This window comes from Rhinolophus ferrumequinum (genome assembly GCF_004115265.2).
Source record: "Rhinolophus ferrumequinum isolate MPI-CBG mRhiFer1 chromosome 15 unlocalized genomic scaffold, mRhiFer1_v1.p scaffold_54_arrow_ctg1_1, whole genome shotgun sequence".
NCBI lineage: Eukaryota > Metazoa > Chordata > Mammalia > Chiroptera > Rhinolophidae > Rhinolophus > Rhinolophus ferrumequinum.
This window is the reverse complement of record NW_022680357.1, coordinates 17,238,515-17,265,886: the sequence shown is the minus strand read 5'-3', so window position 1 is coordinate 17,265,886 and position 27,372 is coordinate 17,238,515. Positions and strand designations below refer to the sequence as shown.

Below are 27,372 nucleotides of genomic sequence, written 5' to 3'. Positions count from 1 at the left end.
TGGCGGCCGCGGCGGCTTCAGCGCGGGGCGGGCGGCGCCGGGTCACGTGAGCGGCCCAGCTGGGCGGGCCGCGCGCGCAGCCGCTCGTTCGCTGCCTCGCTCCGCGGCGCTCTTAGGTGTGCGGGGCGTCGAGCCCTCTGCCGGGTGGGATGCGGCGGCGGCCGTGGCGGGGCCGCGGGCCGGGTGGCCGGGCGCGGGGATGAGCGTGGGAAGCCGCCGCCATGTCCAAGGTAACGGCGCCCGGGCCCGGGCCCGGGCCGGCGGCGGCGGGCGGGAAGGAGAAACGCTCCTTCAGCAAGCGGCTGTTCCGGAGTGGCCGCGCGGGCGGCGGCGGCGCGGGGGGCCCCGGGGCGCCCGGGCCGGCCGCGCCCTCGTCGCCGTCGTCGGCGCGCTCGGTGGGCAGCTTCATGAGCCGCGTCCTCAAGACGCTGTCCACGCTCTCCCATCTCAGCTCCGAGGGCGCCGGCCCGGACCGCGGCGGCCTCCGCGGCTGCTTCCCGCCCGGGCCGCCCGCCGCGCCCGCGCCGCCGCCCTGCCCGCCGCCCGCCGCGCCCGCCCCGGCGCCCGCGCCGCCCGCCTGCGCCGGCGACCCGGTGCCCGGGGTGGCGGGGCTCCGGAACCACGGCAACACGTGCTTCATGAACGCCACGCTGCAGTGTCTGAGCAACACCGAGCTCTTCGCCGAGTACCTGGCGCTCGGCCAGTACCGCGGCGGCCGGCCCGACCCGGACCCCGACCCCGACCCCGACCCGGAGCCGCCCGCCGGCCGCGGCGCCGGCGAGGTCACGGAGCAGCTGGCGCATCTGGTGCGCGCCCTCTGGACGCTGGAGTACACGCCGCAGCACAGCCGCGACTTCAAGGTGGGCCTGCGGCGACCCCCACCCCGGGAGGGGCCCTGCACCCCTGTCCGCGAGCGCCCGCTGCCCGGGCCCCCTCCCCGACGTGCCGTCCAGGCACCGCCGATGGCAGGGCAGATCGATCGATTTCTTCATCGTGTATTTATTAAGGCTTTAGGCGCTGTGATGGGACAGACAGTAAGACCGTCTGCCTTCGTGGAACTTGCGTTCTTCGTGGGCAGTGGGGGTGGGGGCGTGGGGACTGTCGAGCCTGGGTTCACATCCTGGTTTTGCCACTTCTCGGGCAAGTGACACCACCGCTCAGTGGAACAGGCCCGAGGGCTCTGGTGTCGGCCCCAAGGTTGGTTGTGAGCTGCCCACGAGTGGCTGTGTTCGGTGGGACGCGTTCCTAGTACCCATTTGGGGCCCGTTTTGACTTCCAGGTTGGCACCGTAAGAGGGTTCAACGTCGTTTGGAAAATGCTTCAGTTGGCGCACAGCACCGTGTGTGTTTCTGCTCTGATTATTTTCATTAGTAAAGGCTTTAACAAGTGAACAGGTAGTATTGGTGGTTTCAAGAAAGTAAAGCCTGGCGATGCCACGGCTGAGCTGGAAGGCTGCCTCAGGTGGGGAGGGGGCAGTTAGGGCGGCCTCTTGGAGGAGGTGATTGGCACGGAGGAGGCTTGAGTTGACCACAGACAGCTGGCGGGGAGGAGGGCAGGGGCCAGGCTTCGCAGGTGTGCGCGGAGTGGTCAGGTGGACCTGGGGCGCGGTCAGACGGTCCATGCAGGGCCGCGCAGTAAACATTTCAGGCTTTGCTGCTCACGATGCAAAATCCAGGCTATTATGCGGGTGCTTACATAACAAGAGAAGACAAAAATTCGCAAATTTTTTATTGAATAACGAAGAATATAATAATCGAGTACAATGTCTTGTAAGACGTTCGGCTTACGTGGAGTTCAGAGTCAGCGTCCCTGTCATCAAAGTGATTCCACATACTCATTTCTACAAACCAGTGCTAGCGGACCGGCCATATACAAAGACAGGCAGAGGGCTAAATATGGCCCTGGGGTCTTTGTCCAGGTGGGTGACAGCTGAGGTCGGGTGTGTAGGACCGTTCAGGCTGCACCCAGGAAATGGGCTCTTACTCTCAGCAGAAGGTGATTGGGGAGTATGAGGGTTCCTTTTCTGTGGGAAGTGGAGAGAATTAAGCAGCATGAAATCCCACAGGGGGAAAGTGGAGGCCTGCACGTTCTCTTGCTGTCCTGACCTTGCTCAAGAGAAGGGAAGCTTGGTGGTAGCCTGACTCCACCGCCCCTTGTTCACTCCGCCATCTCTTTTCTTTCCACACAGAACAAGCTGCAAGTTGAGAGGCTTTAGTAGGCAACGGTAGCTAGAATTTAATACGGTTCTATTTTCATTGGGCTTGTTTTTACATTTGTCTTCTATTTATGGCAAGTGGTACTGGCTTTCCATCCGTGCTGTGAAGTTTCTTTCAAAAACACATTTATTTTAAGTCCAAGTAAGTGATTTGATTAAAATATACATACTTATCAGTCAGAGGAGTCTGCACCTGGTCGCAGAGCTGCTTTCTTGCTGAGGAACACCCACTGCCCGAGGGCTGCCCTCTCATTTCAAGACGTTTTACTTACGTTTTGTTTATATTTATCTATGGAGTTCTACCCTGTTTTTCTTAAAAAAGAAAAAAAAAAGTGGTTGCTGTTTGATCTTGGACATTTGCATGGAAATTCTTGACTGGGGTCGGGGCTGGGGAAGAATGAGATCCGTGCCAAAGATCTGAAAGGAAGAAAGGAGCAGAGGATGGCAGCCAAGCAGCTCCTGTAAGTCATTTTGGTTTTTCTTTTTGCTCCTAGTTGCCTGTAAGTCGCCCCAGCAATTACAAACTTTTCAAGGTCAGAGCCCAGTGTTACTTAAGTTTTGTTTTCTACTCTTTGCAAATGTGAAAATCAATTTCTACAGCATTTTGGTCTGTGAACGTTCCCACTGCTTGCTTTTTAAGAGGTTGTGTTCATTCTTTTATCCATTAGAAAGCTGTGAACAGAAATGGGTCAATAATTCTAGAAATGCGGACACTGATTTATAGGCATGCTTTGGCAAAGTTGAGCCGATTCTTAGAGGCCCTGTTTTTTCCATAAAGTCATCTTCTGCACCTGTAGTAGATTTCCCTTTGCGTTCATTCATTCGCTTCCCATCGATTGAAGGTTTAATCCACCAGTTAGGAATGGATTCAGCGCAAGAAAGAAGCAGCCCTCATGACGTGTGCGCCTGAAGCAGCAGATGAGACCTTGACGTAGCTCACACGGGGGCCTCTGGGTATAGATGGTTCTAGGGGTACAGTGGCTTGATGGGCCCAATAAGGACTCAGACTATTTCTGTTTCCACTCTGTTGTCCTTAGCTGTTATTGGCTCTTTGTCCTTAGTGTTTGTCACCTCATGGCATTCTACCTCGTCCAGGCAGGAGGCCACGAGGGAAGTACAAAGTCTTCCAGAAGCCCCCTCCGCAGGCTTCCCCTGATACCTCACGGGCTCTGACCATGTAGGTTGCAGTGCTGGCTGCCCTGGTGGCTGGAAGGTGGACACTGGGCTTTTCCTACCTTAACAGAAGAGAGGAGGAAAGGAGGGGCTTGTCTCCTAGGCAGCCCCCAAAGCGTCCCACCGCCCAGGTGCCAGGCACTCGCATTGGGGGAAGACCCTGTACCTGCCTGTGAAGAACGGGCCAGCGGAACCTGGTTAGTTCCCCAGCAGACTTTGTCACACTTTAATGCGCACATCCCCACCCCCGGGCTGCTGCTTCCAAAGCTGCTTCCAAAGCGGAGTCAGACCTGGGAGCTGGGTGGGGCCCGAGACGCTGCATTTCTAACAAGCTCGCAGGTGATGCTGGTGGGGGGGGGTGTCACACCTTGGAGAGCGATGGGGGTGCAGAAAGTTGGGGAGACGTGTTGCAAATGGGTTATGAACGGATTTGTAGGCTATGCTGGCTGGGACTTGACCCTCTGACAGTTGAGAGTCCAGAGCCAGATTTTAAGCAGGAGGGTAAAAGGATCAGATTTCTTTTTCTTTCTCCCCCAATTTGGTACGCCTGCTGGCACTGTGGAAGATTACGTTCTCTTTTTCCAAAATGTTTTGTTACAGCCAAATTTGGTACGTGTGATTTTGATCAGAAAAAAAGTTGAACCCTGAAGGCGGATGCGAGGCACGCTGTCACCCCCCCACGCCCCCGCCCCATTGGTGATGGAGAGCGATATTGGATGCACTTCACTTCTCTTGAGCCTCAGAGCCCTGCTCCGTTCAGGGCTCCAGGCAGCGACTGCTGGTTGGTTGGAGTTGGCAGAGGGGATGAAACCTTGACACAGTTTGCCTTGAGGTCTCGGAAAGCACTTATGTTTTCAAATGTGCTTCTTTCGTCTTCAAACTTCCTTAAGTTACTCATGATTTTCTGTGTACGTTTTCCAGTTAGAATTCTTTCTTGATTTCTTGCCACATTGTTTGGAGCTTCAGGAGCTTGCTTGCCAGGTAAATGGTAAACGGGCTTTCGGTTTTGGATGAGCTAGGTGATTGTTAGGCTGGGTTTTCCTTTCCCAGAGTGAAAATGGGTTGGCTGGCCCGACCTGGGTGTGCTTTAAGAGACTCCTCTAGCTGCCACCTAGACCCTTTTCTCTGTTTACACAGCTATTGCTCTCATGTTCTTAGAGCAGCGGGTCTCAGCCAGGGCGCTTTTGCCTGCTCCCACCCCCTCACTCCTGGGGACATTTAGTGATGTCTGGAGACATACTTTGGTTGTGACCCCTTTAACAGATGCTGGCATGGGTTCTCCAGGTTCTTAGAGACGCTCTCTGGTTTCTAGTACTCGGTGCCCTTTCGCAGGAAGAGAATGGCGGATGGTCATCTTTCAAGTAACAGATACATTTTATAGCAGCAGTTTTCAAACCGTGCTCCCAAAGAACGACTAGAACAGCGTGATCTCCTGATAAAAGAACTGTGGGTCTTCCTTCCAAGTTTGCAGTTGAACAAAAAGTGACTGATGAGTAGACTTTTCTCTCCCATGCGGGGCCTGGTGGTGCTTGTCTGTTAGTAAGTTCTCCGGCTCCTGAGGGAATACACATGTGTGAATGAGGAGAGGCAGATAAGCTGGTAGTCAGGGGCTGACGCTGGCTCAGTGTCACAGCTACTTTTCCATGGATGCACACTGCAGACTTGTGGTAGAAGTTCTCCTGCTTTGTCTGAAGTTGTTTTGTACATTGATATTTCACTGTGGTCCCTGAGAAGTACTCTGAAGCCAGGGTGTCCCTTGAATTCATTTGAAAAGTAGAAAAAAAAATGAAATCATGTAAGTCACATTTAGATTTATGAGAGAGTATAAAACAAAGTACGGGGCCAGCCTGGTGACTCAGGTGGTTAGAGCTCCGTGCTCCTAACTCCGAAGGCTGCCGGTTCGATTCCCACATGAGCCAGTGGGCTCTCGACCGCAAGGTTGCCAGTTCAATTCCTCAAATCCCACAAGGGATGGTGGTCTGCACCCCCTGCAACTAAGATTGAACACGGCACCTTGAGCTGAGCTGCCTCCCGGATGGCTCAGTTGGTTGGAGCGCGTTCTCTCAACCACAAGGTTGCCGGTTCGACTCCCACAAGGGATAGTGGGCTGCGCCCCCTGCAACTAGAAAACGGCAACTGGACCTGGAGCTGAGCTGCGCCCTCCACAACTAAGACTGAAAGGACAACAACTTGACTTGGAAAAAAGTCCTGGAAGTACACACTGTTCCCCAATAATGTCCTGTTCCCCTTCCCCAATAGAATCTTTAAAAAACAAAACAAAAAAACCGAGTACGTCTCTTCCTGATCAGCTGCCTTGTCTGTCAAATGCTGTCACTGTTGTCTTACTGAAGCTCCAGATCTCTGAAGGAGAAAGGAGGTGATGGAGTCATCACATTTGGACTTGGAGGACGTGGCCCACGGACCACGGTTCATCTGTTGACGAGAGGCCAAGGGCAGAACCTGAGTTTGGACTTGTGCCCTGTCACCCTGCATGGCTGACGCTCACACTGAGTCCTGTCTGCCGTTGCCTTAGTACAACCGCCAGGATGACAGGTCTCAACATAAAACGGGAACAGGCAGGGAGGACGTGCTGAAACGTGTGGCGTTCTTCCCTCTAAGATGGAGGTGCTGAAGTGCAGTGAGAAGAGGCCAAACAGCTGCGTCCCACGCGCCCGTCCTCAGACCTGGGCACTTCGCGAGTCTTCCTTCAAAGCGTCCCTTCCGGCCGCTCCGATGCACGTCTGTCTGTCACACGGGGGCTCGTACTCTGTAGGCAGCTCCACCTGCATACACTCCATCCAGTAACTCGCGCCCGGTCCCTCTTCTGGTGCATTTGAAAGCTGACAGGCTTGGTGGCAGCTTAGAGACAGAGGAGAGGAGGGTAGATGACACTGGGCAGAGCTGGGTGGGTCGGCAGAGGCCAGGTCAGACAGGACCTGTAGGCCAAGGGCAGGAAGGGGCTTAACTTTTATTCTAAGAGCAGTGGCGGGGGTGGACTGGGGGGGGTAGGGGACTGGGGGTCTTAAGCAGAGTTCTGCACGACCTCATGAAAACATGGAGTGCTCATTCAGAGTGCTGGACGGAAGGAAGCAGGGGGACCAGGTAGCAGGCCTCTGGCAGGTGAGGTACGCGGGGCCGGATTTGAGATCCATCTGGAGGTGGGCTCCCCAGGACTTGCTTAAGGATTGATTCCAGTGGGGGTGGGGAATGGGCCCCGAGGCAGCGGGGAGACCCAGAATGACTCCCAAGTGTTTGTCATGAGCAACTGAGTAGCAACTGGTGCTGACTTGTGAGCAGGCCGTTTGGGAGTATCAGGAGTTCATCTTCAAGTGTGTTCAACAGGACACTCACGAGACGTCTGGCAGGCAGCTGGACGGTGGAGTCTCGAGTTCAGAAGACCGAGAGGGCTCGAGGTAGCGATTTGGGAGCTATCAGCCTCTAGATCAGGGGTGTCCACACTGTTTTCAACGTTTCTCACCAAGGGCCATATGCGGTAAAGTACACAAACAGCCGGGCCACGCACTTGAGGTAAGGTATGTATTGCCTCACCTGGTTTATTTAAGTCAACTAAATATATTTTTGGTATTTGCTGTGGGCCGATTAAAAAGGAATTGCGGGCCGCAGTTGGCCCGCGGGCCGCAGTTTGGACACAGCCGTGGGACGTGACTTCGAATGAGGTTTGGCAATCAGTAAGTCTTCGTTATGGAGAAGAGAGATGTCAGTGGTTTGGAGGCGCGTGGGTGAGCCCCGTGTTAAGACAGGTCGCAAGAGCCCTGGGAAAACGTTCTCAGGGTACGTTTGTTGAACGTCTGTCATGTGTCAGGCACTGTGCACAGTGAACCATTTCGGTTTTTGGTGACTCGTAGAAAGGAGCTGATCTGGTCTCAACACGGAAACCCCTCTTAGCATACTGATGAGTAATAATACAGATACGTGTCCTGACATAGTTGGTTTACATCTTCCTTTGCGTGGCTTCAAGGTTTTCGTTTGACTCTGCCACTTTTGCTTTGCTATTGGCGTGTGGGTTGATGGATTTTTCCTCCCGAGCTGTGCACTTGTCACAACGAGGGGCTCCTAAGTAGGGCAGTGTTCCCTGTTTGTGTAGCTCCCCACAGCTGTTTCCTATAGTAAAGACTCTGGAAAACAATGACCTCATGGTTTCCACAAAAGAACCTTTTATATATAACAGTGGAAAAGAAATCATTCAAAACTGAGTAATTTCAGGTTCTGTCCTCTGTAGCTTTTTCCTTCCAAAATATTCTTGTTGTTACTGGCTGTTCCTCAAATGACCTTTTATGTTTAACAAACAACATTTTTGCAGTGGAGCACATGGGGTGTCTTTCATTTGACTGTGATCTTTCTCTATTTGGAAATCATTGTTCTATGGCCCGGCCTCCGGCAGTTCCCGGGAAACTGGCCCGTCACCCAACATCTGGTGCTTCTTCCCCCAGTCGTCCAGCTTGGATGGCAGCAAACAGTGTCCACAAACAAACAGTTCACGCTTTAGAAGATTGCGGGGGGCTGGTCAGGAAATGCCGTTGCTGCTTCTGCTGCCAGCAGCCTTCGAAAGCTCATCACCAGCTCAGTAGATCCTTGGACGCGAACTCCTGGTCTTCTCATCTTTCCGAGCGAGGCTGAGCTGTCTGGTTCTCAGGAGAGGTGTGAGGCACCGTCGTAATCATAACCGTGAAAACACTGTTCGTTGGCGTGGAGCCGGATCAGTTAGCGAGCACGTTCCTACGCGGGCTTTGCGTTTGGTCTTCACAGCAGCCCTGTGGAAGGGGCGTGGTAATTCCACGTTTACAATTAGGACGTTGGGATTCAGTGCCCTGAGTAGGAGCAGGGGCGGGCTCCAGGCCTGCATGGGTTTTAGGAGGGTTGAGTGAGAAGATAGAGGTAAGGGGTCAGTACAGAAACCCGCTCGGAGTGGCACTCAGTGGTGGGTGGTGATAATGCAGGTGCTGTTCTGGGTCGGCCCCGAGTCCTCGCCCCCATTTCTAAACTCTTCCTTCCAGTTGATGGTTTTTATTGTTGCGAGGTTAATTCTCTTCAAGTTTACCTGTAATTACATTATTTCTCTTAAAAATTGCCTTTACTTTTTCTTTTTAACATACAAAATGTGGCATAAATTTCTTAGCTTGGTATTTTAGCTTTTCCAGAAAAATGAAATAAAAAAGGGATCCATAAAACCAGTCCCATTTAAAAAATTATTAGATTCAATAGACATAAAATGAGTGTTCGTTTGCTCTGGATGTTTCCAGAGGCTTTCTCAGTTTCTGTGCTTCTCTCGTCGTGCCTGGGACTGGTGACAGCAAGTTCCCAGACGGGCACGTGTCCCAGACGGGTTACTCTGAGCAGCACTGCTGGGGGGCTCCCCACAGTCGGACGCTGCCTGTTGTTTCCTGTATCAATGGTTTCAATCGAAACGCTCGTCTGTGCCAGTATTTCCTGTAAACTGGTAGTTGGATCTAGAGGCTTAATGAGGTTCCAGGTTGAGTTTGGGTTTGTACCCCCCTTCTTTTGTTGGTAAAACTAGTTTGTGGGCAGTGCTGTAAACCTGCGTCACTGCTGTAAACCTGTCGTGTCTGCTTGTATCTCGTAGTGTTAGCGGGATGATAATTCATAGTTCATTAAAGGTCAAAAACGGTGACGTGAACATTTTAACATTCCTTGTTCACTTACCGTGTTTCCCCGAAAATAAGACCTAGCCGGACCATCAGCTCTAATGTGTCTTTTGGAGCAAAAATTAATATAAGACCTGGTTTTATTTTAATATAATATGAGACCGGGTATAAGACAATATAATATAATAATGTATTATAACATAATATATTATAATGTAATATAATGTAATATAACAAACACTGAGTCTTATATTAATTTTTGCTCCAAAAGACACATTAGAGCTGATGGTCCGGCTAGGTCTTACTTTCGGGGAAACAAGTTAGAATAGTTCTATAGAGACTTTTGCCCTGTCAATTATTTGGTTACCCCAAAGTAAATTTGGAGAAGAAAGGTAAGATAAATGCTTGATATTTTCCTCCCCCTTTTTTTCTGTTTTTCAAAATAATTACTTGATTTCTAAATGTTGTGCGTTTTTTGTTGGAACCGTTTGAACTCATGGGTTTGGATACACATTTGATGTTTCTCTGTCAGTTACAGTTATTAACCTTATTGATGCTCAGATTGTCCCATTTTTGGCCAGAGGGACAAGGTGGCTCCCTAGTCTGTTTGACGTGACACTAGTAGTCTGTGATGCCAGCCAGACCAGAATGCAGGGAAGGTCAGATGTTCCAGGCTCGTCTTACATGTCTGCTGCTCCAGATCTGGAGTCAGGCCTTTCTTTAGGGAGACCTGGTTCCTCGTGGTAGCAAAAGGTACTGAGCAGCCATAGTCTGGCACTAGGGGTACATGTGGCTTCTATGTCTTCTAAGTAGGCGGAGACAGGAAATGTGTAACTTCCTTTAAAGGGACAACAAATCCTGAATTCATATTGAGAATGCCAGTTCAGGATTTCAGGGGTCTCATTTCACCTCATTGATCGTGCATCTGCTTTCCTTTGTCCCGTGCTGAAATCCTACTCTTAACACCGGCCTGACTTCTCATTTGCATTCTCCACAATGCACACCTGAGACTCAGGATCATGGTCCCATACTACCAGCAACACCATGAGTATTTGAAAAGGTTGAAGATTATTATTAGGCTTTTTATCCAGAGGCTTCTGTCCTGTTAGGACTGTAGAGTCAAATTACTGTTTGGAAGTCATTTGGAATAGCTCTCAGTGTGGCTTGTCACCAGTGGATATATAGTTAAATTCATTTGTTTCTTCTTGCTTTTATTTTGAGGGATTGCTTTTTAAAATTTAATTTTGTTAAATAGTTATGTAAAAAAACAAAATCTGTGGCCTGGAGCCAACAAAACAAGAGCTGTTCGAAGAAGTCTAGTTTCTGTCTCTGATCCCTACACCCTGTTTCCTTTCTCCCTAAATGTTACGATTTATTCTTTCCTTGTTTTAATATAAGAAAAAATGTGTGCGCCTATGTGTGTGCACGCGTGCATTCGTATTTCCCTCTTATTTAGATAAGTGGTAGCACACTATCTGGAACTTTCTCCGGCTTGGCTGTTTCCTGCAGCTACGGTAACATGAATGCTTAACCATACATCCTGCATCATTTTATTTCCTCCTTATGACATTGTAAGGTAGACACACATATTATTTGTTTTGCAGATGAAGAAACAGGCATTTCTGTAGACTTTAATTCTGTGGTTCTCTTTATTTCCCGTCGTATCGGGTCCTGCCCTCTGTGCCCACGTTCAGGAGTGAATGAATGAGCAGGGAACTGACTTCTGTGTTGCTTTCCTTTGAGCTATGATGGGACAAACAAAGGCTGTTGTAAACTGTAGGGAAGGCAATCCAGCCTTTTCTTTGAGCTCCATGGCTCTGTCGGTGGAGAAGACTAACAGTGAGACCCTCTTTCCCGACCAGGGGTGCTCCTAAAGATGTATGAACTTGGAATGTCCCTTTTAACAGCGCAGTGACAACTGGGCACATCTCCCTCATTTTCGAGTCTTTACTCCATGGAAGTTATCATAAAGCAGGCTCACTAAAGAAAAGACAAACTGCTCTGAAAGCAGCTCATAGGAAATAGTTACTAGTTAACGATTTCAGGGTTTTAATAGTGACAGGAAGGAAGGAAGGAGGAGGGCAGCCTCATTTCCCCGCAGGCTGCCGGGAAAGGAGCCCTGGCAGCCTTTTCTCTCATCTGCGGCAGGAAGAAGGGCTGCTTAGGGTGCAGACACACTGGTCGTCGCCCTTCCAGGCCCCACTGTGACGTCAGGCGCTGGGCAGGCGGTTGGAACTGCCACCCATCCCTGCAGGCTTCTGGCTGTGGCCTCAGACGGTGGTGCTGGGAGCGGGGTGAGGGCAGCCAGGACCCCCCACTTCCTTTTGAAACTCCGTGAACCCATGAATTTTGAACTTAGTCGGGATCCTGGTGCAGCCGAGCTCTTCGCTTGGTCATGAGCCTGTTTCCTTTCGCCCTTTTCATTGGCGGATAATCCAGCCCCACAGATTGGGGTGTCGAGCAACCATTGGTTCCTTCACACCTGAGTGATGGGAACATTTTAGCAGGAAAAGCCAATCAGCCACCCCACCCAGCCTTTCAGCGCCAGCCTGGGACGTGGGAGAGACAGGGAACCAGTAGGAAGGTGGGGAGGACCCTGCAAAGGCCGCTGGTCACGCGGAAAGGAAATGCGTTGCACTTGAGCATTTTCTTGGGTCTGGCCTTGTCATTCCATAGTTCTGTAGCTCACCTGTTATGTGTGTGTGTTCTGGGTTTGACCCATGAGCTGTAGACTGTTTTGGAAGGGGTGCTATATAGCTGCAGTGTCACAGTCCCAGAGGACGCCTGGGGGTGTCTCGGGATGATGTACTGTGCCGTGTGCCACTGTGTTGTCATTGTACGATCTTGTCGATAACATCTGGTCTTTCGGGGAAAGACATTACTTCCCAGATAATTATTTATTTGACATCACGTCTTTAAAATTCTAACTTTTTGGGGCAGACTTGACTCTTTCCTTGTGACCAAGAGTGCCCTGAGCTCTCCGTCCCGGGCCAGGGGCACTGGACTGTCTAGGACTTGGTGCCTGGTTCTGGATCGCTCCATTGGTGGATTCTTCTTTCCGCTCACTCCCTACCGCCTGCCTTTAAGGTCCTTCCTTGGTTCTTCTCCTGTTGCTCTATCCTGGGAGCCTGCCTGTACCTCCTACTTCCTCATTCCCGTATTTTGCAATTTCTAATCTGTTTCGAGTTAAGTAACCAGATAAACAGAATCGACTCCAAATAAGAGTAAACAAACTGAGTTAGGGCCTGAGAATCTGGCTAAGTTAAGCAACTTGAGCGATTTTCCCTTTTGAAGTCAACTAATTCTTTTTCTAACTTGGAAGTGAAGTGCGCTGTGCCTCCAGGAAACGGCGGTGTGCTTCATCAGTGCACAGCTTGATGAAGTGTCTTGGAGGGACAGTGCATCCTTTCTTCCCCACCTGTCCCCTCGGAGGATGTGTGGATCACTTCACTTCCCCCCACAGAGGAGGCCCCTGTGCGATGAGGGGTGTGCTGAGTTCGAGGGGTGTGCTGAGTTCTTAAGCCCAGCTCCCGCCTCTGCTTCCTGTCCCGCCCTCGATCGATCGGGAAGTGGATCTTTTTTCTTTTCCTAGGGCTAAGCTTTCACCTCCCACCTGGCAGGTCTGGGTGGCCTGAAAAGGGCCCTGGTGGGTGTCTGCAGGCGTAGACTCTCCTTTCTCTCTTCCCCCCATTTTGTCCTTACTGCTAGCTGCTGTCACATTTTTCCTGCAGTGATAAGATCCAAAGGTTGGTTTGGGCTTTGGGTTTAGGATTCATACAGGCAGAAAACTTTGGTTTTAAGGCTCCTTGGGTCTGTCTAGCTGAGAAAAGAAATTCCCCGTGTAGGGCAGCTGACCTCGCTGGGGCGTGGTGAGAGATCAGGTATATTTCTTTGTTTTGCAGCCCTGTCTTCTGTGCATAAGCTTTGGGTTCCTTGGCCAGAATGCCAGGGGGTGCTATCCTAAGATCATTCTAAGTACCACCTACTTACCATTATCAACAAGTTCATTTTAGGAAATGTGGAAAATACAGGAACATGTAAAGAAGAAAGTGATCAATCACCTAAAACTCGTCACTCGAAACGACTGTACTGTTTTGGTGTGCATGCAGAAGGATGAAAGATCTGAAAGTTCCTTAAAAATGTCTTTTAGAAGTTGCATCTTCTTTCCACTTAATTGTATTATGTATTTATTTCTCCATATTTTCTAAAACTCTCAAACATATGTAACGTTCCATGGTAGGAATATATAATGATTCCCTAGATGTTTAGGTGCCTTTCCTGGTGTTTCTGTTTGGATTTTAACTGTTGAAGAATGATTACACTTACCATATGACGACCTTTTAGTTATATCAGGACTGGGTGTTGGCTTTTTTTGATTGTCAGCCAAAATTTCCCCTTCCTCAAAAAAAAAGAAAAGAAAAAAAATAGCTTTATCTTACTGTATTGGGAAGAATCTTAGATTGTGTTGGAAAACGACAAGGAGCCCAAAAGAAGACGCCCTTGGGTTACTTAGTTGCTTGATCAGCTATGTAAATACACTGTGGTGGCCCCGGCTGACTTTAAACTTGGAATTGGCTGCGCTGGCCACTTAGCGTGTGCAGGGAAGGCGGGCGGGAAGGCTTCGTCCCCCTAGCAGGGCGGCCTGCGCGTCCGAAGGGGAACGCTCCCCTTGAGTTCACTGATGGGAGACGGAAGGAGTACCCCAAAGCCAGATCCTTGTCTTATCTCTGGCTGGCTCTGGCGCATCCTGGGACGCCAAGCAGGATGGCGAGCTTCACGTGCTGCAACGTGACCTCCTCACATAGTCTGAATTCCTGCCTTCTCCTCAGATAATATCTCAAGTAGATCAACTGCATTTTTGTGTCTGGGCCATATGTCAGTCAGAGGCAAAAACTGCACAAAACCAACACTGCTTAACGAGGATTTATTCAAAAGCAAATGAAGCCCCAGAAGCCTCGGTGCAGCTGTGCTTAGTCCTGCACATTTTCCGTCTACACGGAGAACTGACGCTCGGAGTGAGAAGCCTCAAGTCCTGGGTGATCTTGCCTCGTAGAAGGGAAGAGAATCACTGATTGAAGAAGGTTAGGGACAAAAAGGTTTTACGGTTGTTTTGATACGATGAGGTTGAAGAATAATGGTAACTTCGGACAAGTTACGTCTCTGAGCCCGGTTTTTTTTCACCTGTAAATAATCATAATAATGATGACGACACTTACAGCATACGGGACTTTGTAGGGATTGATTTTACAGGAAATAACACCCGTAAACAATTAGTATAATGTCTGATGCATTACAAGCACTCAGATATTAACTTATTGTTATTGTTACTCTTTGAGTCAAGTATTGCATTTGCTAGGTACTGGGGAAATCATGTTGAAGAAGACCTTACTGATCGCTTTAGTGGTAGAGACAGAGTTCAGAGACGTCCTGGTGATAAGAATAAAACTCAGTGTCGTACGTGATGTAACGGGAACAACAAAGGAGCCTCCTATAAGTTTTAGTGCTTTTTGGAAGTAAAACTGTGCAGCTCTTCCAGTGGGGCCAGTTCTTTCTCAGTCTTGGCTTCACATTAGAAATAGAATTGTTTAAAAAAAAAAAAATCACACTTGAAAAACAATCGGAGATGATCAGGTCCCACCCTCGGCTAATTAAAGCAGCTTCCTTGGGCTCTGCTGTCAACGGGAGGCTTCTATTTAAAAACGTTTGCCCAGATGATGCCCAGGTGTGGCCAAGGGTCGGGAGCCAGCGCTTTGGGTCTTTTCTCCTTTTCTTTCTCGCTGGCATTTTCCAGGATTACATTGTACCACAGGGTAATTCCTTCCCTTTCTCTTGACTTTGGAAACTTACATAATAGCAGCCGTATAGAGTTTATAAAATGCTTTCGTGATCTCACTGGAGCCCCACAGTAATCTTTTTAGAAAGATATTGTGGGGACAGAGCCCCAGAGAGCAGTTTCCAGGCTCTCGGCCTCACGTGGAGGGGTGCTGCTCAGGTAGTAGATAGCCGTCAGCTGTGGCTGGTTGGCCGTCAGCTGTAACCGTTGAGCCATTGGCCACTAATATAACTGCCGCGGCTACGGAGGGAAGTCGAGGAGACTCGGTCGGTTGGCAGCAAAGCGGACAGCAGGTCGCACGTCGTGTAAACCCAGCCTCCAGTGAGACCATAGTGGTATGACTTCCCTACCTATGGCTCCGTGGGTGTTCCTTTTTGGCCTAGCCACATCCTGCGCTCTTGTGTGGGGAGTGGGACCAGAGACCCCGCCAGACGCCCTGCACGACAGATATTATCAGCATTTTGCAGAAAAGAGAGCCACGGCTCAGGGGAATACAGAGTAAAAAGTGGTGGACACCTTGGCCTCAGGTGTTCAGAATCCAGTCTTTCAGTTTTCTGTTGCATTTCCAGTGGAAACTTCCAACCACTGGGGACACACTTGGCGGTCTTCTCTTGCTCTGTTTTCTGGCTGTGAAGCTTTATGATCTGCTGGGAAATCTTCACTCGTCGTTCACCTGGCTGAACCAGTTAGGGGTATATTCCTTTTATATTTCTTCCTTTTCTCCTGACCATACTTCCACCCTTAGTTATAATTTCTTGAAATGCTGTGATGTCAGCCCTTTTAGTATAGCTTTTCCTTTTAGACAAGGTATACGTGCTTTCCTGGTCTTTGTTCCAAGCAGTGACTCTGCCCCCAGTCTGTGTGGTGCATGCGAGTTTGTGTAATGTCCACAGCGGGTCTTACCACTGGGCTGCGGGTGACCCGTCTCCCCGTCTGTGTCGTTCCCGAGTTTGCTCGTGGGAACTTGGCTCCAGGGACCCCTTGCGTCTGTAAGGCTCAGCAGCTCTGTACCAGAAAGAACTCACTTTTCCTGTGGTTTCTTGACTCCCTCTATTTTTCTTTCGTCTGTAACACATACTAAGTAAGGATGCTTATTAGATTATGCTATGATTTGTTTTGTCTGGGGCAGAAGTAAAATCAATACTCCCTTGGGTATCTGCAGCGGGACGATGTCACCACTGTGAAGTGTCAGGAAGAGGAAGGAGCCCTTGTGTTTGTGTATGTGCAGTGAGATCTGCAGACTTTCGTGTGTCGGTGACGTGATTTGGGGTGAGGCTGGCCACAGCAGCCTCGGCCCCAGTCGCAGCGGGCTGGGGAGTCCCCGCGGCCTGTTCCATCGTGCCCAACAAAAATCCTGCGGAGCGGCTTCCGTGCAGTGCCTGGTCCACAGCGACCGGATACAAGCTGCGTGAGCGGCAGTGATGGTGGCAGGACGCATAAATCAGGACGTAATGCAATCCTGATAAGGAATGTCATCTCCACCTGGAAATTCGATGGACACTGTCCATAAACTATTTGCTTTGACACATAGTGAAGCATTTGATTTCAGCTGCTCTGTTTCTTGTTTGTTTTGGCACTCCCCCCTCACCCCCCCCCCGTGTTTAAGCCATTGTTTCTCAGTCTAATTGTGGGGCGCAGTTCCCTGGCCCCTGCTGGTGTTATGAGTCTTGCGTTCCCCTGGCCGAGGCAGTCAGTCGGCCACTCACAGCAGCTCACGGCCCCTCTTGTTGGCTGCTGGCCACTCACCCCGGCTGATGGCCTGCACGGCCACTGGCCACTCACAGCAGCCCACGGCAGCTCACAACAGTCTGTGGTAGCACACGGCAGTCCACGGCAGCACACAGCAGCCCACGCCAATCTCTGGTTGCTCACGGCAGCCCCACTCCAGGTAGAGCTATTGTTCACAGTTTTAGCTGTGGAGGGCGCAGCTCACTGGCCCATGTGGGAATCGAACCGGTGGCCATCGGCATTAGGAGCACGGCGCTCCAGCCACCTGAGCCACCAGGCCGCCTCCTGCTTTGTTTCTTAGGGTCCCCCCACCTCTCCACTGGACGTAAATGAGAGAGAGTCCTGAACGAAGCTTGCAGTGCCCTGGCCATTTCTGTGCCCCAGCTACATGCCCTGAGATTTGTCCTTACCTAAGACTTCTTGGCACTTGTCCTGTGCTTTCTCCACAAAACAGACAATGAAAAGCAAACTAAGCAAAACCAAGGTTCCTTGCCTGCTGTCTAACTTCTGTGAACCCATAACCACTTCTCTTGTGTCTCTCTCACCTCCTTTGAAGGCACTTCCCCTCCCTCCATACTCTCTCATTTGTGTACCTTTGTTTTTTTCCCTCCCTAAATTTGGATCTTTGTAAATCAACTTTATGTTTCATTCACATCTAATTGACCATCAAGTTATGGTGGTTTTTCATAATTGAATGAGAAATCTGTCCCCGTTTTCATCTCCATTATCATCACATCAGTTGGAAAGCACAATGGGCGGTTTTAATTCTTTGGTTCATTCTTGTGATCACTCTCTCCTGCCCAACTCTCTTCTCTTGACTCTTGCGACTCCATTCTCCTGATTTTCTTGCCACATCTTTGATGGCCTTTTCTTGGTCTCCTTTGCGATCCCCCGAAATATCGCTGTCCCCTGGGGTCATCTCTCATGATGAAGTCTGCGCCGTCCCAGCCATGCTCGTGACTTCCGCCGCCACCCAGCTGTTGACTCCCAGACCTCCGTCCTGAGCACAGACTCTTCCACGGAGCCCAGATCTGGAGTTTTCAGTTGTTTACCAGATAGTTCCACTTGGAGGGGCCACAGAACGTCACATGCAGTACATTCAAGGGGACTTACCATCCTCTTTGCCAGACTTCTTCCTTTTTTGTCTTGTCTTGATAAAGGGTACCAGTGGTTGCCCATCATCCAGGGAGGAGGCTAACGCCTCCCTCCTCACTTTCCAGATTCATTAGCTACAAATCCTGTTGGTTCTACTGCCTCAATTCCTAGATCTCCCAAATTTGCCTTCACATTTCTGTCCTCACGGCCTAGCTTAGACCCTCATCATGTCATGTCTCCTAACTGCTCTCCTTTGTGCACTTGTCACCTCTCCTTTCTCCTTACTTCCAATCCAATACTCACAGCTGAAATTTGAGTGCTTCTCATACCTCGTTGACATGTGACATGTTTTGTGTGTGTTCTCACTTAACCGTCACACTAAATCATTATCCTTTTCATATTGGAGGAAAGAGGGTCCAGGCCTCACACAAAGTAAGCGGCGGGACAGAGGTGGGAGCCCGTGATCTTAACCAGTTCACCTACGACCTGTGCTGGCAGGGGCTGCCCTCCTCTGTGCTGCAGTCTTGGGAAACAAGTCACCATCGCAGCCGTGCTCAAGGTGGGGGCGGGCTTAAGGTCCAACTCCTGGAGGGGGGGTTGTGGATATAAACTCTGGAATTCTTCTGTAAGGAGGATTGTCTCTTCCTCCCACTTAGTCCCTCGGTCATTTATGTTACGTAGACTTGTTTATTTTACACTTTGGTTTATAATCTAATACACGTTAGTTATTGAACCAGTTCTCACTTTTTTCTTTTCCTTTTTAAAATTGAGGTATAATTGACATACAACATTATATTAGTTTCAGGTGTACAAAATAATGATGTGATGTTTGTAACAATTCTCGTTTTTAACTTGTTCAAGAACGTTATCACCACCAGCTTTTTGCCATTAAAAAGCCTGATGAATGAGTATCTTAGACGTTTTGATGGTTTCCTTCAGCTCATTCCTACAAGTGGGGGTGCTGGGTGGGCGCATGTGGGAGGCTTTGGTCTGTGGCCCTGGGGATGCAGTTTTACGCTGAGCATCGGTTTTGACGTTGCCGTCTCGCCGCCCTGTTTGGGATGATGAACAGTGTGTCTTTAAAGCCACAACTCACCACTCTTCGTGCTGCTTTACTTACCCTTCTAGAGCATTGTGTCAAAGAACGCACTGCAGTACCGGGGCAATTCCCAGCACGACGCCCAGGAGTTTCTGCTGTGGCTTCTGGACCGAGTTCACGAGGACCTCAATCACGCGGTGCTGCAGAGCGGCCAGCCCCCGGTGAAGGTGAGGGCGCAGGCGCCGGGCCGCCAGGGGGCGGGGCCGTCAGGGGCGGGGCCGTCAGGGGCGGGGCCGTCAGGGGCGGGGCCGTCAGGGGCGGGGCCGTCAGGGGCGGGGCACTCGGGAGGAGGAGGAGTCGGGGACAGACTAGGTGGTTCTCCCATAACCTCCTCCCAGGCAGCGATGCAGGTTGCATGTAGTTCATATAGTGACGTTGACTAAGCTTTGGGCGAGTGCAAAGTTCACGGTTACTTAGAGGATTCCTCACGTTTACCCCCATGCTGGTAGCGCGAGGTATGAGAGAGCCGTCTTCAAGGAGCTCATCACAGTCTAATGAGAGGGGACACATTTGCATATATGACTGGCTTTAGACTAAAATGAAGCGGTTCCATCTCACTGAACTGTTTTTAAAGCAGAAATGTGCTGTGCACTCCAAGGAGACTTACAACCTGTAGGTAGGTCCCTGGAATGAACACAGTGAGAACGGAAAGGTAGGGATGTCTGTGGTTGGGGTTGGACTTAAGTGTGGGAGCGGAACCCTCAGAATATTCCTACTGAGACACTGTGATTCAGTCTCAAGTTTTATGCACGTAGCCTCAGTTAGACGGGTAAAGGGATTTATGTAATGGAAATAATTCAGGCTGAAGCGTTGCCTTCCTCTCACAGCTTCTAAAGTTGTTGATAATTCTGCTCTGTACCTCACATTTTAAATGTCTAGTTTTGGTAAGGTGTTAATTCTTCCGGTTCAAGGTCCCTTTTGTGCCTGAACACTATACTGTCCATCGTACGACTCTGCTTGTGGGCGACTCTCTCCCATTGGATTGGGATGTGCTCAGGGGCAGGCACTGTGTCTTGTTTGTCCTGGCGTCCTGGGCCCTCTGCGTGCGCTCTGACCTGGTAACTAGTCGTGAGGTGGAGGACTGTGACAGCTTAAGGGAAATAGTGGAGTGTTTGGCACCAACCACTGACAGGCGCGAGAGGGTTGGATGTGGGAGGAACCAGCACTTGGGAAGCAGACGGATTATTTCCTGGAGGAGACGGGAGGGAGACTGGGGAAGAACTGCCTGGGGGCGGGGGGGAGAGATGGGGATAAGCCCGGTTTGTGGACGTGCCTATGGGGACATGAGTCCTAGGACCCCGCACGTCCTGTCCTGGCAGCTGTGTTCTGGTTCCTTTAGCAGAAACCTTTCACTGAAACCTTGGGACCCGATGCATAGCTTGTACAAGAAGTCAGGGACATTTGTGACTTTTTCAGGGTCATCGTCAGTCAGTAATTGGTGCTTCCAGTCTGTGAAATTGTGCTTTCTTCTTTTAAGCCACCGTCAGAGATGGACATGATGCCCGAGGGACCATCTTTTCCTGTCTGTAGCACTTTCGTACAGGAACTTTTTCAAGCCCAGTACAGGTAGGAGCGAAGCCAGTTCCCCTCTGTCGTCTGTTTCTGCGTTTGTAACATAGTTGCAGGCCGTCCTAATGTGAGCGTCTCGTGCGTTTTTGTCTTTGAAGATCTTCCTTGACGTGTCCTCATTGTCAGAAGCAGAGCAACACGTTCGACCCTTTCCTCTGCATTTCTTTGCCAATTCCTCTGCCCCACACAAGGTAAGAACAGACTTACTAAGAGGAAGACCGCATGTTCCTGTGTGTGTTCTTCTTCTTCTGTAGGCTCCTCTTACGTCTTCTTACTTAATTAGACAAGTAATGGGACTAGTGACAAATTGAATGCAGGCGTTGTTAAACCCTGACCGAAACTTAGGGATGCCTGTGTGAGTTGGCAGGGTGTCGGGCAGGTGCGTGGGGCGGGTGTGGCCCCATCGACGGTATGGGGGAGGGGGAAAGGTTGGATGCCTTCTAGGTTCACTAGACACCTTACATTGCACTTGCACTTAATTACTTTATTTGAACTGTTTCTCAAAATTTCCAGGAGTTATGCTGTTTTAAGAAGATGCTAACTATAGAAACAAGTATTGATATGTTATATTTTTATTTTCTGAAGATTACCTTTTCCAGAGAGCTCTTGATTATTTGATAGTCCTACTTAGGTCCAAAGGAAGTTTTTCTATTTGGCTTCCAAATGTGTGGGTGAGCTTTAGTTTTGTGTTGATTTCCAATTAGGTTTGTTTTGCATCTATATTTTAGTTGAAATAAGCAACTAATGAGAAGATCTGACTTTGATCTGTACAGGCCTCTCTATGTCACCGTAGTGTATCAAGGGAAGTGTTCTCACTGCATGAGGATTGGCGTGGCCGTGCCTCTGTCTGGGACTGTTGCCAGACTTCGGGAAGCAGTTTCTATGGAGACAAAGATCCCCACTGATCAGGTAGTACGCCTGCTAACGTCTATTACACAGGGGCCACAAAACTGTTGCTTTCTGTTCTCCTGGAATATTTTAACAGTTCTCTGCCAAATATGGTTAGATAGAAATGTAAAACCAGTTGCCTCTATATTGAGGAAAAAATAATCAAACCCGGAGGAGAAGAACATACACAACAATTTGCATGCTTCATTTAATTCTGTGTATATCTTTAAAAGGAAAAGCTGTGACTTTACACCGAGACCTTTTAGCTTTGTTTATAAAGTATAACTACTTAACTTCTTAAGTCATTCTTACGGATGCTTATATGGGCAGAGCCTCCTCGTGGTATCTGAAGGTCAAAGAGGCTTAGAGAACTGGACCAGCGGCTCTTGAAAACCACGTTCTATCCTGGTGATGAGAACCGGCATCTTGCCAGTGCATTACAAATAGATACTCAGTGCTGTGTGTTTTCTGATTAAAGCTGGGTCCGTCTCTTACCTTGTTTAGAGAAGAGACACGGAAGTTTCTTTTTTGGGTAAATTTTTGATAAGTAGTTATATTTAAATTGACCCAAAATACTTCTGGCCTATTGTGACTTGACATATTTTTGCATAATTCTTTTCTAAAGTCACTATTATGATTTTAATTGGAAATAAATTCCCTATTAAGGATTTACTGAGGAAAGATGATTCAATGGCTGAATAGCGTCTCCCTATGTCGCTTCTGGAAGCTGCTGTGTAGTCACCTGAGTAGTAAGGCGGCCTCGTTTGGGAAGTTACCACCGTAAAACAAATACAACCAGCAGTGTTCCCCTAATAAGCAAGTAGTGGCGCAGAGAGAAAGTGTTCACACTCTTCCTTACTCTGAAGAGCTCACTGATCCTTTTTTTCCTTCAGGATGACAGGAAAGACAGAGAGGGAGGGAAGCTTAGGTGTGTGTCCGAGGAGGCAAACCTGTTGTCTCTTTAAAGCTTTCCATTATCCGGTGCTTTTTGCATGTGGTTTACATGAGTGATACAGTTACAAGTCTGTTTCGATCTCAGCGAGCTGGAGAAAGTGAGCTGGAGAAAGTGAGTTACGCTTGCATGTGCACCTGCAGAAAACCAGCTTGGTTATGAAAATCATTAGGAAAAAAACGTGCCAGGAGCATTTGTCTTGGACTTTCTGTGGACTATGCCACCAGCCCCTTTTCACCTCATAGACTCGTGGTGTGTTTGTGTTTGTGAAGGGACCGCAGGGGTCCAGCCCCTTCGTTGGCAGGAGGCCCAGAGAAACCTTGTGACTCATTCAGGGTCATAGGGCTGGTTGGTGGCAGGCTGGGGCTGGAACCTCCTGCCCAGGCCAGTGCTTTCTCAGTAGACAAACTGCTGCTGAGCATGGAACGAGTCTCTAAAGGTCTCCATTGTCCCAGCTTTTGTTTTTCTGTCTGACTGTGCAATACGCAGCCCTTTCAGAAACAAAACTTAGGATGTGACTCTGAGTCCTCCTGAGCAACTTAGAACTAGGGGTAACGAACTGTAACTGGATATTCATTCCTGCTTGTACCTGTGCATATGCTGCGTTTATTACTCCATAAAAATGGACTCATTTACACACATTGTTCTTTACCCTGCTTCTGATTTACTTAGGAGCCTCCCATATTAGTGCAGAAAAATGGAGCGCATTCTTTGTAATAGCTCTGCAGCTCCAGGGGAGCTGTAATAGAGCTAACTACTTCCTATTGTTGGGCGTTTGAGTTGATTTCAGTTTTTTCCTAATACAAATATTTGTGGTTATTTGACATTTTTTAACCTGAAAAGAACATGTAATGACGCAGGAGAGTCTTGGAGTCAGATATGGACTCCGTCCTCGCCACGAGGTTGAGTGGTTGTGTAATCCCGGCAGGTCACTCCTCTCTTTACTTTCTTCTGGGAGAGCGGGGAGACTGTGAGCCCCCGGGGGTCTTCTCCAGCAGGACTCAGCGCGCTCTGCGAACCACGTGCTGCTCTTCTGCAGTGACAGAACTTGTTGTGCTTCCAGGTTCTCTCGTTCGAGGCCAATCAGGTGGGCCCTGGGTCCTGTGAGAGCCCTCCCAGAGCAGCGCAGGTCCTGACGCTCTGGGCAAGTGCAGCTAGAATTAGGAGATCAGTTCCTGTGGACTTCCTGCTTATCCAGCTGTTCACGGTTTTCTCATTTTTAGATCGTGTTAACAGAAATGTACTACGATGGGTTCCATCGTTCCTTTTGTGACACAGACGACCTGGAAACAGTCCACGAAAGCGACTGCATTTTTGCCTTTGAGACTCCCGAAATATTCAGGCCTGAAGGAATCCTCAGTCAGAGGGGTGAGTGAGCGTATGGTCCCACAGGTCGCCCTGGGTTTGTGCTGCACCCCTGCCTGCCCTTCTGGGTGTCTGTACATGATGGCGGACGTTTTAAAATTATGCTGAAATACACATCACACATTTTTTAATGATGGCATGAATTTTATGGGACCGTATTTCCCTGGAAGTAGGCAGTCCTTACTGTGTAGGCAAAGCTGTTTCCTTCATTCCTGACTTCCGTCAGCATTTGGGGCAGCCCTTTTCTGAGGCTCAGGACTGACTGTATCTTCCCTAAGTGGCCTCTTTGGCATCTTAGGACAGCACTCAGGAAGGTTATTAAGGCCAGAGCTGATATATTGATTTATTACTATCAAAAATAGTATATTTTCTGGTATTTTGCTACTAGCTCTGATGCTTAGTTTCTGAATTCTAAAATCTTTGCTGCAGAACGTTTTCTTGGTACTTGCGTTTAAGAAATTTGCCGCAAACCTGCCACTTGCGTGTTAGCTACTGTTTGCTCTGGTGAGAGTTTATTTCCCCAGCTCCTGTCTCATTAGCTCCTCCATTGTCTCCCCGAGGCACTGCCCCCCACACCCCAGTTCCCCACGCCCCCCAGTCCTAAGCAGCCCTGTTCTCCTCCTGGCTCTGTAGTGATTGGAGTGCTCTGTGTTCCGTGTGCCTGGCTCCTTTCACCGACGTGAGGTTTAAGGGCTCCTGCATGTTGTAGCGCGGATCAAGCCTTTTCCCTTTTGTGGCTGAACAGTGTTCCATCGTATGTATAGACCACATTTTGTTTGTTTATCCGTTGGTGGACATTTGGATTGTTTCCACCTCTTGGCCATTGAGAAGTAGTGCTGCTATGACCATTCATGTAAAGTATTTGAACACCTGTTTTCAGCTCTTGGGGTGTAGACCTAGGAATGGAAACGCTGGGCCATGTGGTAATTCTGTTTAACTTTCTGAGGAATTGGCAAACTGTTTCCACAGCAACTGCATCCTTTTTCATTTCTACCAACAATATGTAAGGGTTACAGTTTCTCCACATTCTTGCCAACATTTGTTGTTTGCTGTCTTTTGATTCCAGCCATTCTAGTAGGTGCGAGGTGGTATCTCACTGTGGTTTTGATTTGCATTTCCCTGGTGATGAGTGATGTTGAGCTTCTTTTCATGTGCTCGTTGGCCGTTTGTCCTCGTTGGAGAAATGTCTGGTCCAGTCCTTGCCCTGTTTTTAAATTGGGTTGTTTATTATCTTTTTGTTTTTGAGTTGTAAGAGTTCTTTGTATATACTGGGTACTAGACCCTTATCAGAGATACGACTCGCAAATATTACCTCCCATTCTGTGGTTATCTTTTCACTTTCTTGATAGTATCTTTTAATACAAAATAGTTCTTTTTGATCAAGTCTATTTTATTGCTTATGCTTTTGGTGTCATATCTAAGAATCCAGTTTTTCCTTTTGTTTTTTTTTTTTTTTTTTGTCAACTAACTCCCTTGGAATTAATTTTGGCATTAACTGTGTGTTTGTCATTTTAAATCACTGTCATGCTGATGTACCTTAACAGGTTCAGCAAGTCTTGTATCGTTGGCTATTTAGGTTATTGTCAGAATTCTGCTATGAATATGTTTGTGTAAACCAGTTTTTATTTTATTCTCCTTCTGGTGGTGTTGTGATGATCATTACTGCACGGCTTCCTTTTTGTACGAGTATTCTCCAGCTGGAGCACCATTTGCTTAGGCTGTACTTCCAAAGGATTAAAGTAATTCACAATTATTTACTCAAGCATTTATTGAGTTCCTACTAAGTGCAGGGCCTGGTGCTGGGTGTGGAATTGCTGGGTACCTCCGATTGACAGATAGCTCTGCTTTGGGGCCTTTCTGAAGAACTTGCTTTCAGCAGCCAAGTACTGTGCCTGTCGGACACGTATTTTTGCTTACTTTAGTGTAGGTTGATATAGTCTCGTTGATTGTAGTCAAGTCCTGTAATTGCTGTGAGTCTAGTTAACTGTAGTTTCTTATAAGTCTGGCTCTTAAATCAGGAAAACTGACAGTCATGCCACATGTACTAGTCTTTATTTTTTATAGAAATGAATCGCTTTGTGGTCGCACAGAGTGTGGTCACACTCTAAGTCTGTGTGGCGGGTCATGTCTGCAGACTTGCCCTTCTAACACTGTATCTAATATTCACCACAGTGAAGAGTGTTACTTTTCAGTTTTTAGGATAGGGAAGGCTGGTTTAAATAATGGATGCTAAAGAAATTATCTTACTGGCTGGACGAGGTCCTGTCAAAGTAGATCCTTTGTTCCTTTTGTTCAATTGCAGCTTAAATTATGAGATGGCGACTTCTTCATTTCTCTGGTTGGGTAAATTTCTTTGTAATGAATGAATGAAAAGAATTTTGAAGAGATAAAGTAAGTTGTTTTTTATTGTTTCAGGAATCCACTTAAACAGCAATCTGAACCACTTAAAATTTGGCTTGGACCATCACAGACTGTCCTCTGCTACCCAAACTGCGGCAAAGCACGGGCGAGCGGACGTGCCACCGGCAAGAGCAGGTGACAGGATTGTCCTGCTGGTGTGTAACCGTGCCTGCAGCGGGCAGCAGGGGAAAAGGTGAGCACCTGCTGTACTCCGGGAAGCGCTGAGACCGGAACAGTCGGATGAGTTCACAAGTGAAAACACCCTGATGTTTAGAAAATATGTGTGTACGTTGACCTGATCTGAGGGGCTGGGAGGGGGCGACTAAACTTGGGGTGCTAGAATCTGAGTCAGAAAGGCGCTCGGAGCCCGTGTCGTTTTAAAGGCCCATTTCATGTGTATATTTTCAGCTCAAACTCCTCTTGAGGCCCTAGATCCACAGACCTACATCCAGCTTCTTTCTTAACAGCTGCTTTTTTTTTTTTTTTTTTTTTTTTAATTCTTAATGAATCTGCTTGGATGGTCCGTGCACCTCAGTCGCATGGTCCAAACCGAGCTCATTCTCTTTCCCCATGAGCCTGGCCCTCCAGTATCTCTGGCTCAGCCAATGGCACCACGCCACTCAGCTGCGCAGGCCAGGAAGCTGGGAGTTGGAACTCTCTCAGATCTCTTTCCCTCTGTGTCTTTTAAAGTGGCCTTATAAGGGGTGGCCGGTCAGCTCAGTTGGTTAGAGCGTGGTGCTGATAACACCAAGGTTGCCAGTTTGATCCGTGCACGGGCCACTGTGAGCTGTGCCCTCCTTAAAAAAATAAATAAATACGATAGAATTAAAATAAAATAAATAGAATTATTAAAAATAAAATAAAAAAGTGGCCTTATCACCATAGTGCAGTGACCTTAGTGGTTACAAATTGTGGGTATGTTCTAGGGACAAAGGACTTTGTGTTCCTAGCATCTGTCAGGGTGGCATTTCTATTCGCCCCTGAAAACGCTGCCTTAGGTAAGTTCCTTTTGTACAGCTGGTTAGGAACAAATGCAGAACGTGTTGGTTTGAATCTTGGCGATGTCCCAGTGCTCATGTGTGGGGTGCCGTCCTAAAGGTGGGGACGCCCCAGCGAACAGAAGGCAGGACCTGTGCTCTCGTGGACCTCACAGCCTAGTGAGGGCGGAGTGACTGTGAACAAGTCAACACCCTGAACTTCAGACGGTTGTTACCGCTTTGAAGAGATTAAAACAGGCTGGGGTGATGGAGTCTGCTTGGAGGGTGGCGATGGCAAATCTGGGTTAGAGAGGGCGGTCAGGAGGGCCTCCCTGAGGAGGCGGCAGCCAGCTGAGCCCGAGTGAGGAGAGGGGTGCGCTGTGAGAGCCTCTGGGGACACAGACACTGAGCCCAGAGGGAGCTGGGCGCGTTGAAGAGACAGGAGGGATGGGTG

The 27,372-nt window shown here is 49.0% G+C and overlaps 1 protein-coding gene across 2 annotated transcripts in view; it reads left to right on the top strand.

The window, feature by feature from the left end:
* The first annotated feature begins 206 nt into the window (after positions 1–206).
* The window catches only part of USP31 (ubiquitin specific peptidase 31), a 49,492-nt gene continuing 22,326 nt past the window's right edge, over positions 207–27,372 (top strand). Inside the window, exons 1-7 of one of the 2 annotated variants that reach the window (XM_033102045.1) lie at positions 207–860; positions 18,797–18,934; positions 20,245–20,333; positions 20,435–20,527; positions 21,110–21,245; positions 23,400–23,544; positions 25,957–26,134. In XM_033102045.1, the coding sequence (XP_032957936.1) occupies positions 222–860; positions 18,797–18,934; positions 20,245–20,333; positions 20,435–20,527; positions 21,110–21,245; positions 23,400–23,544; positions 25,957–26,134 (1,418 nt within the window). In that variant the 5' untranslated portion in view covers positions 207–221. Of the gene's footprint in view, positions 861–7,933; positions 8,048–18,796; positions 18,935–20,244; positions 20,334–20,434; positions 20,528–21,109; positions 21,246–23,399; positions 23,545–25,956; positions 26,135–27,372 lie in introns of those variants that run through there. The other variant, XM_033102046.1, reaches the window with a different exon arrangement.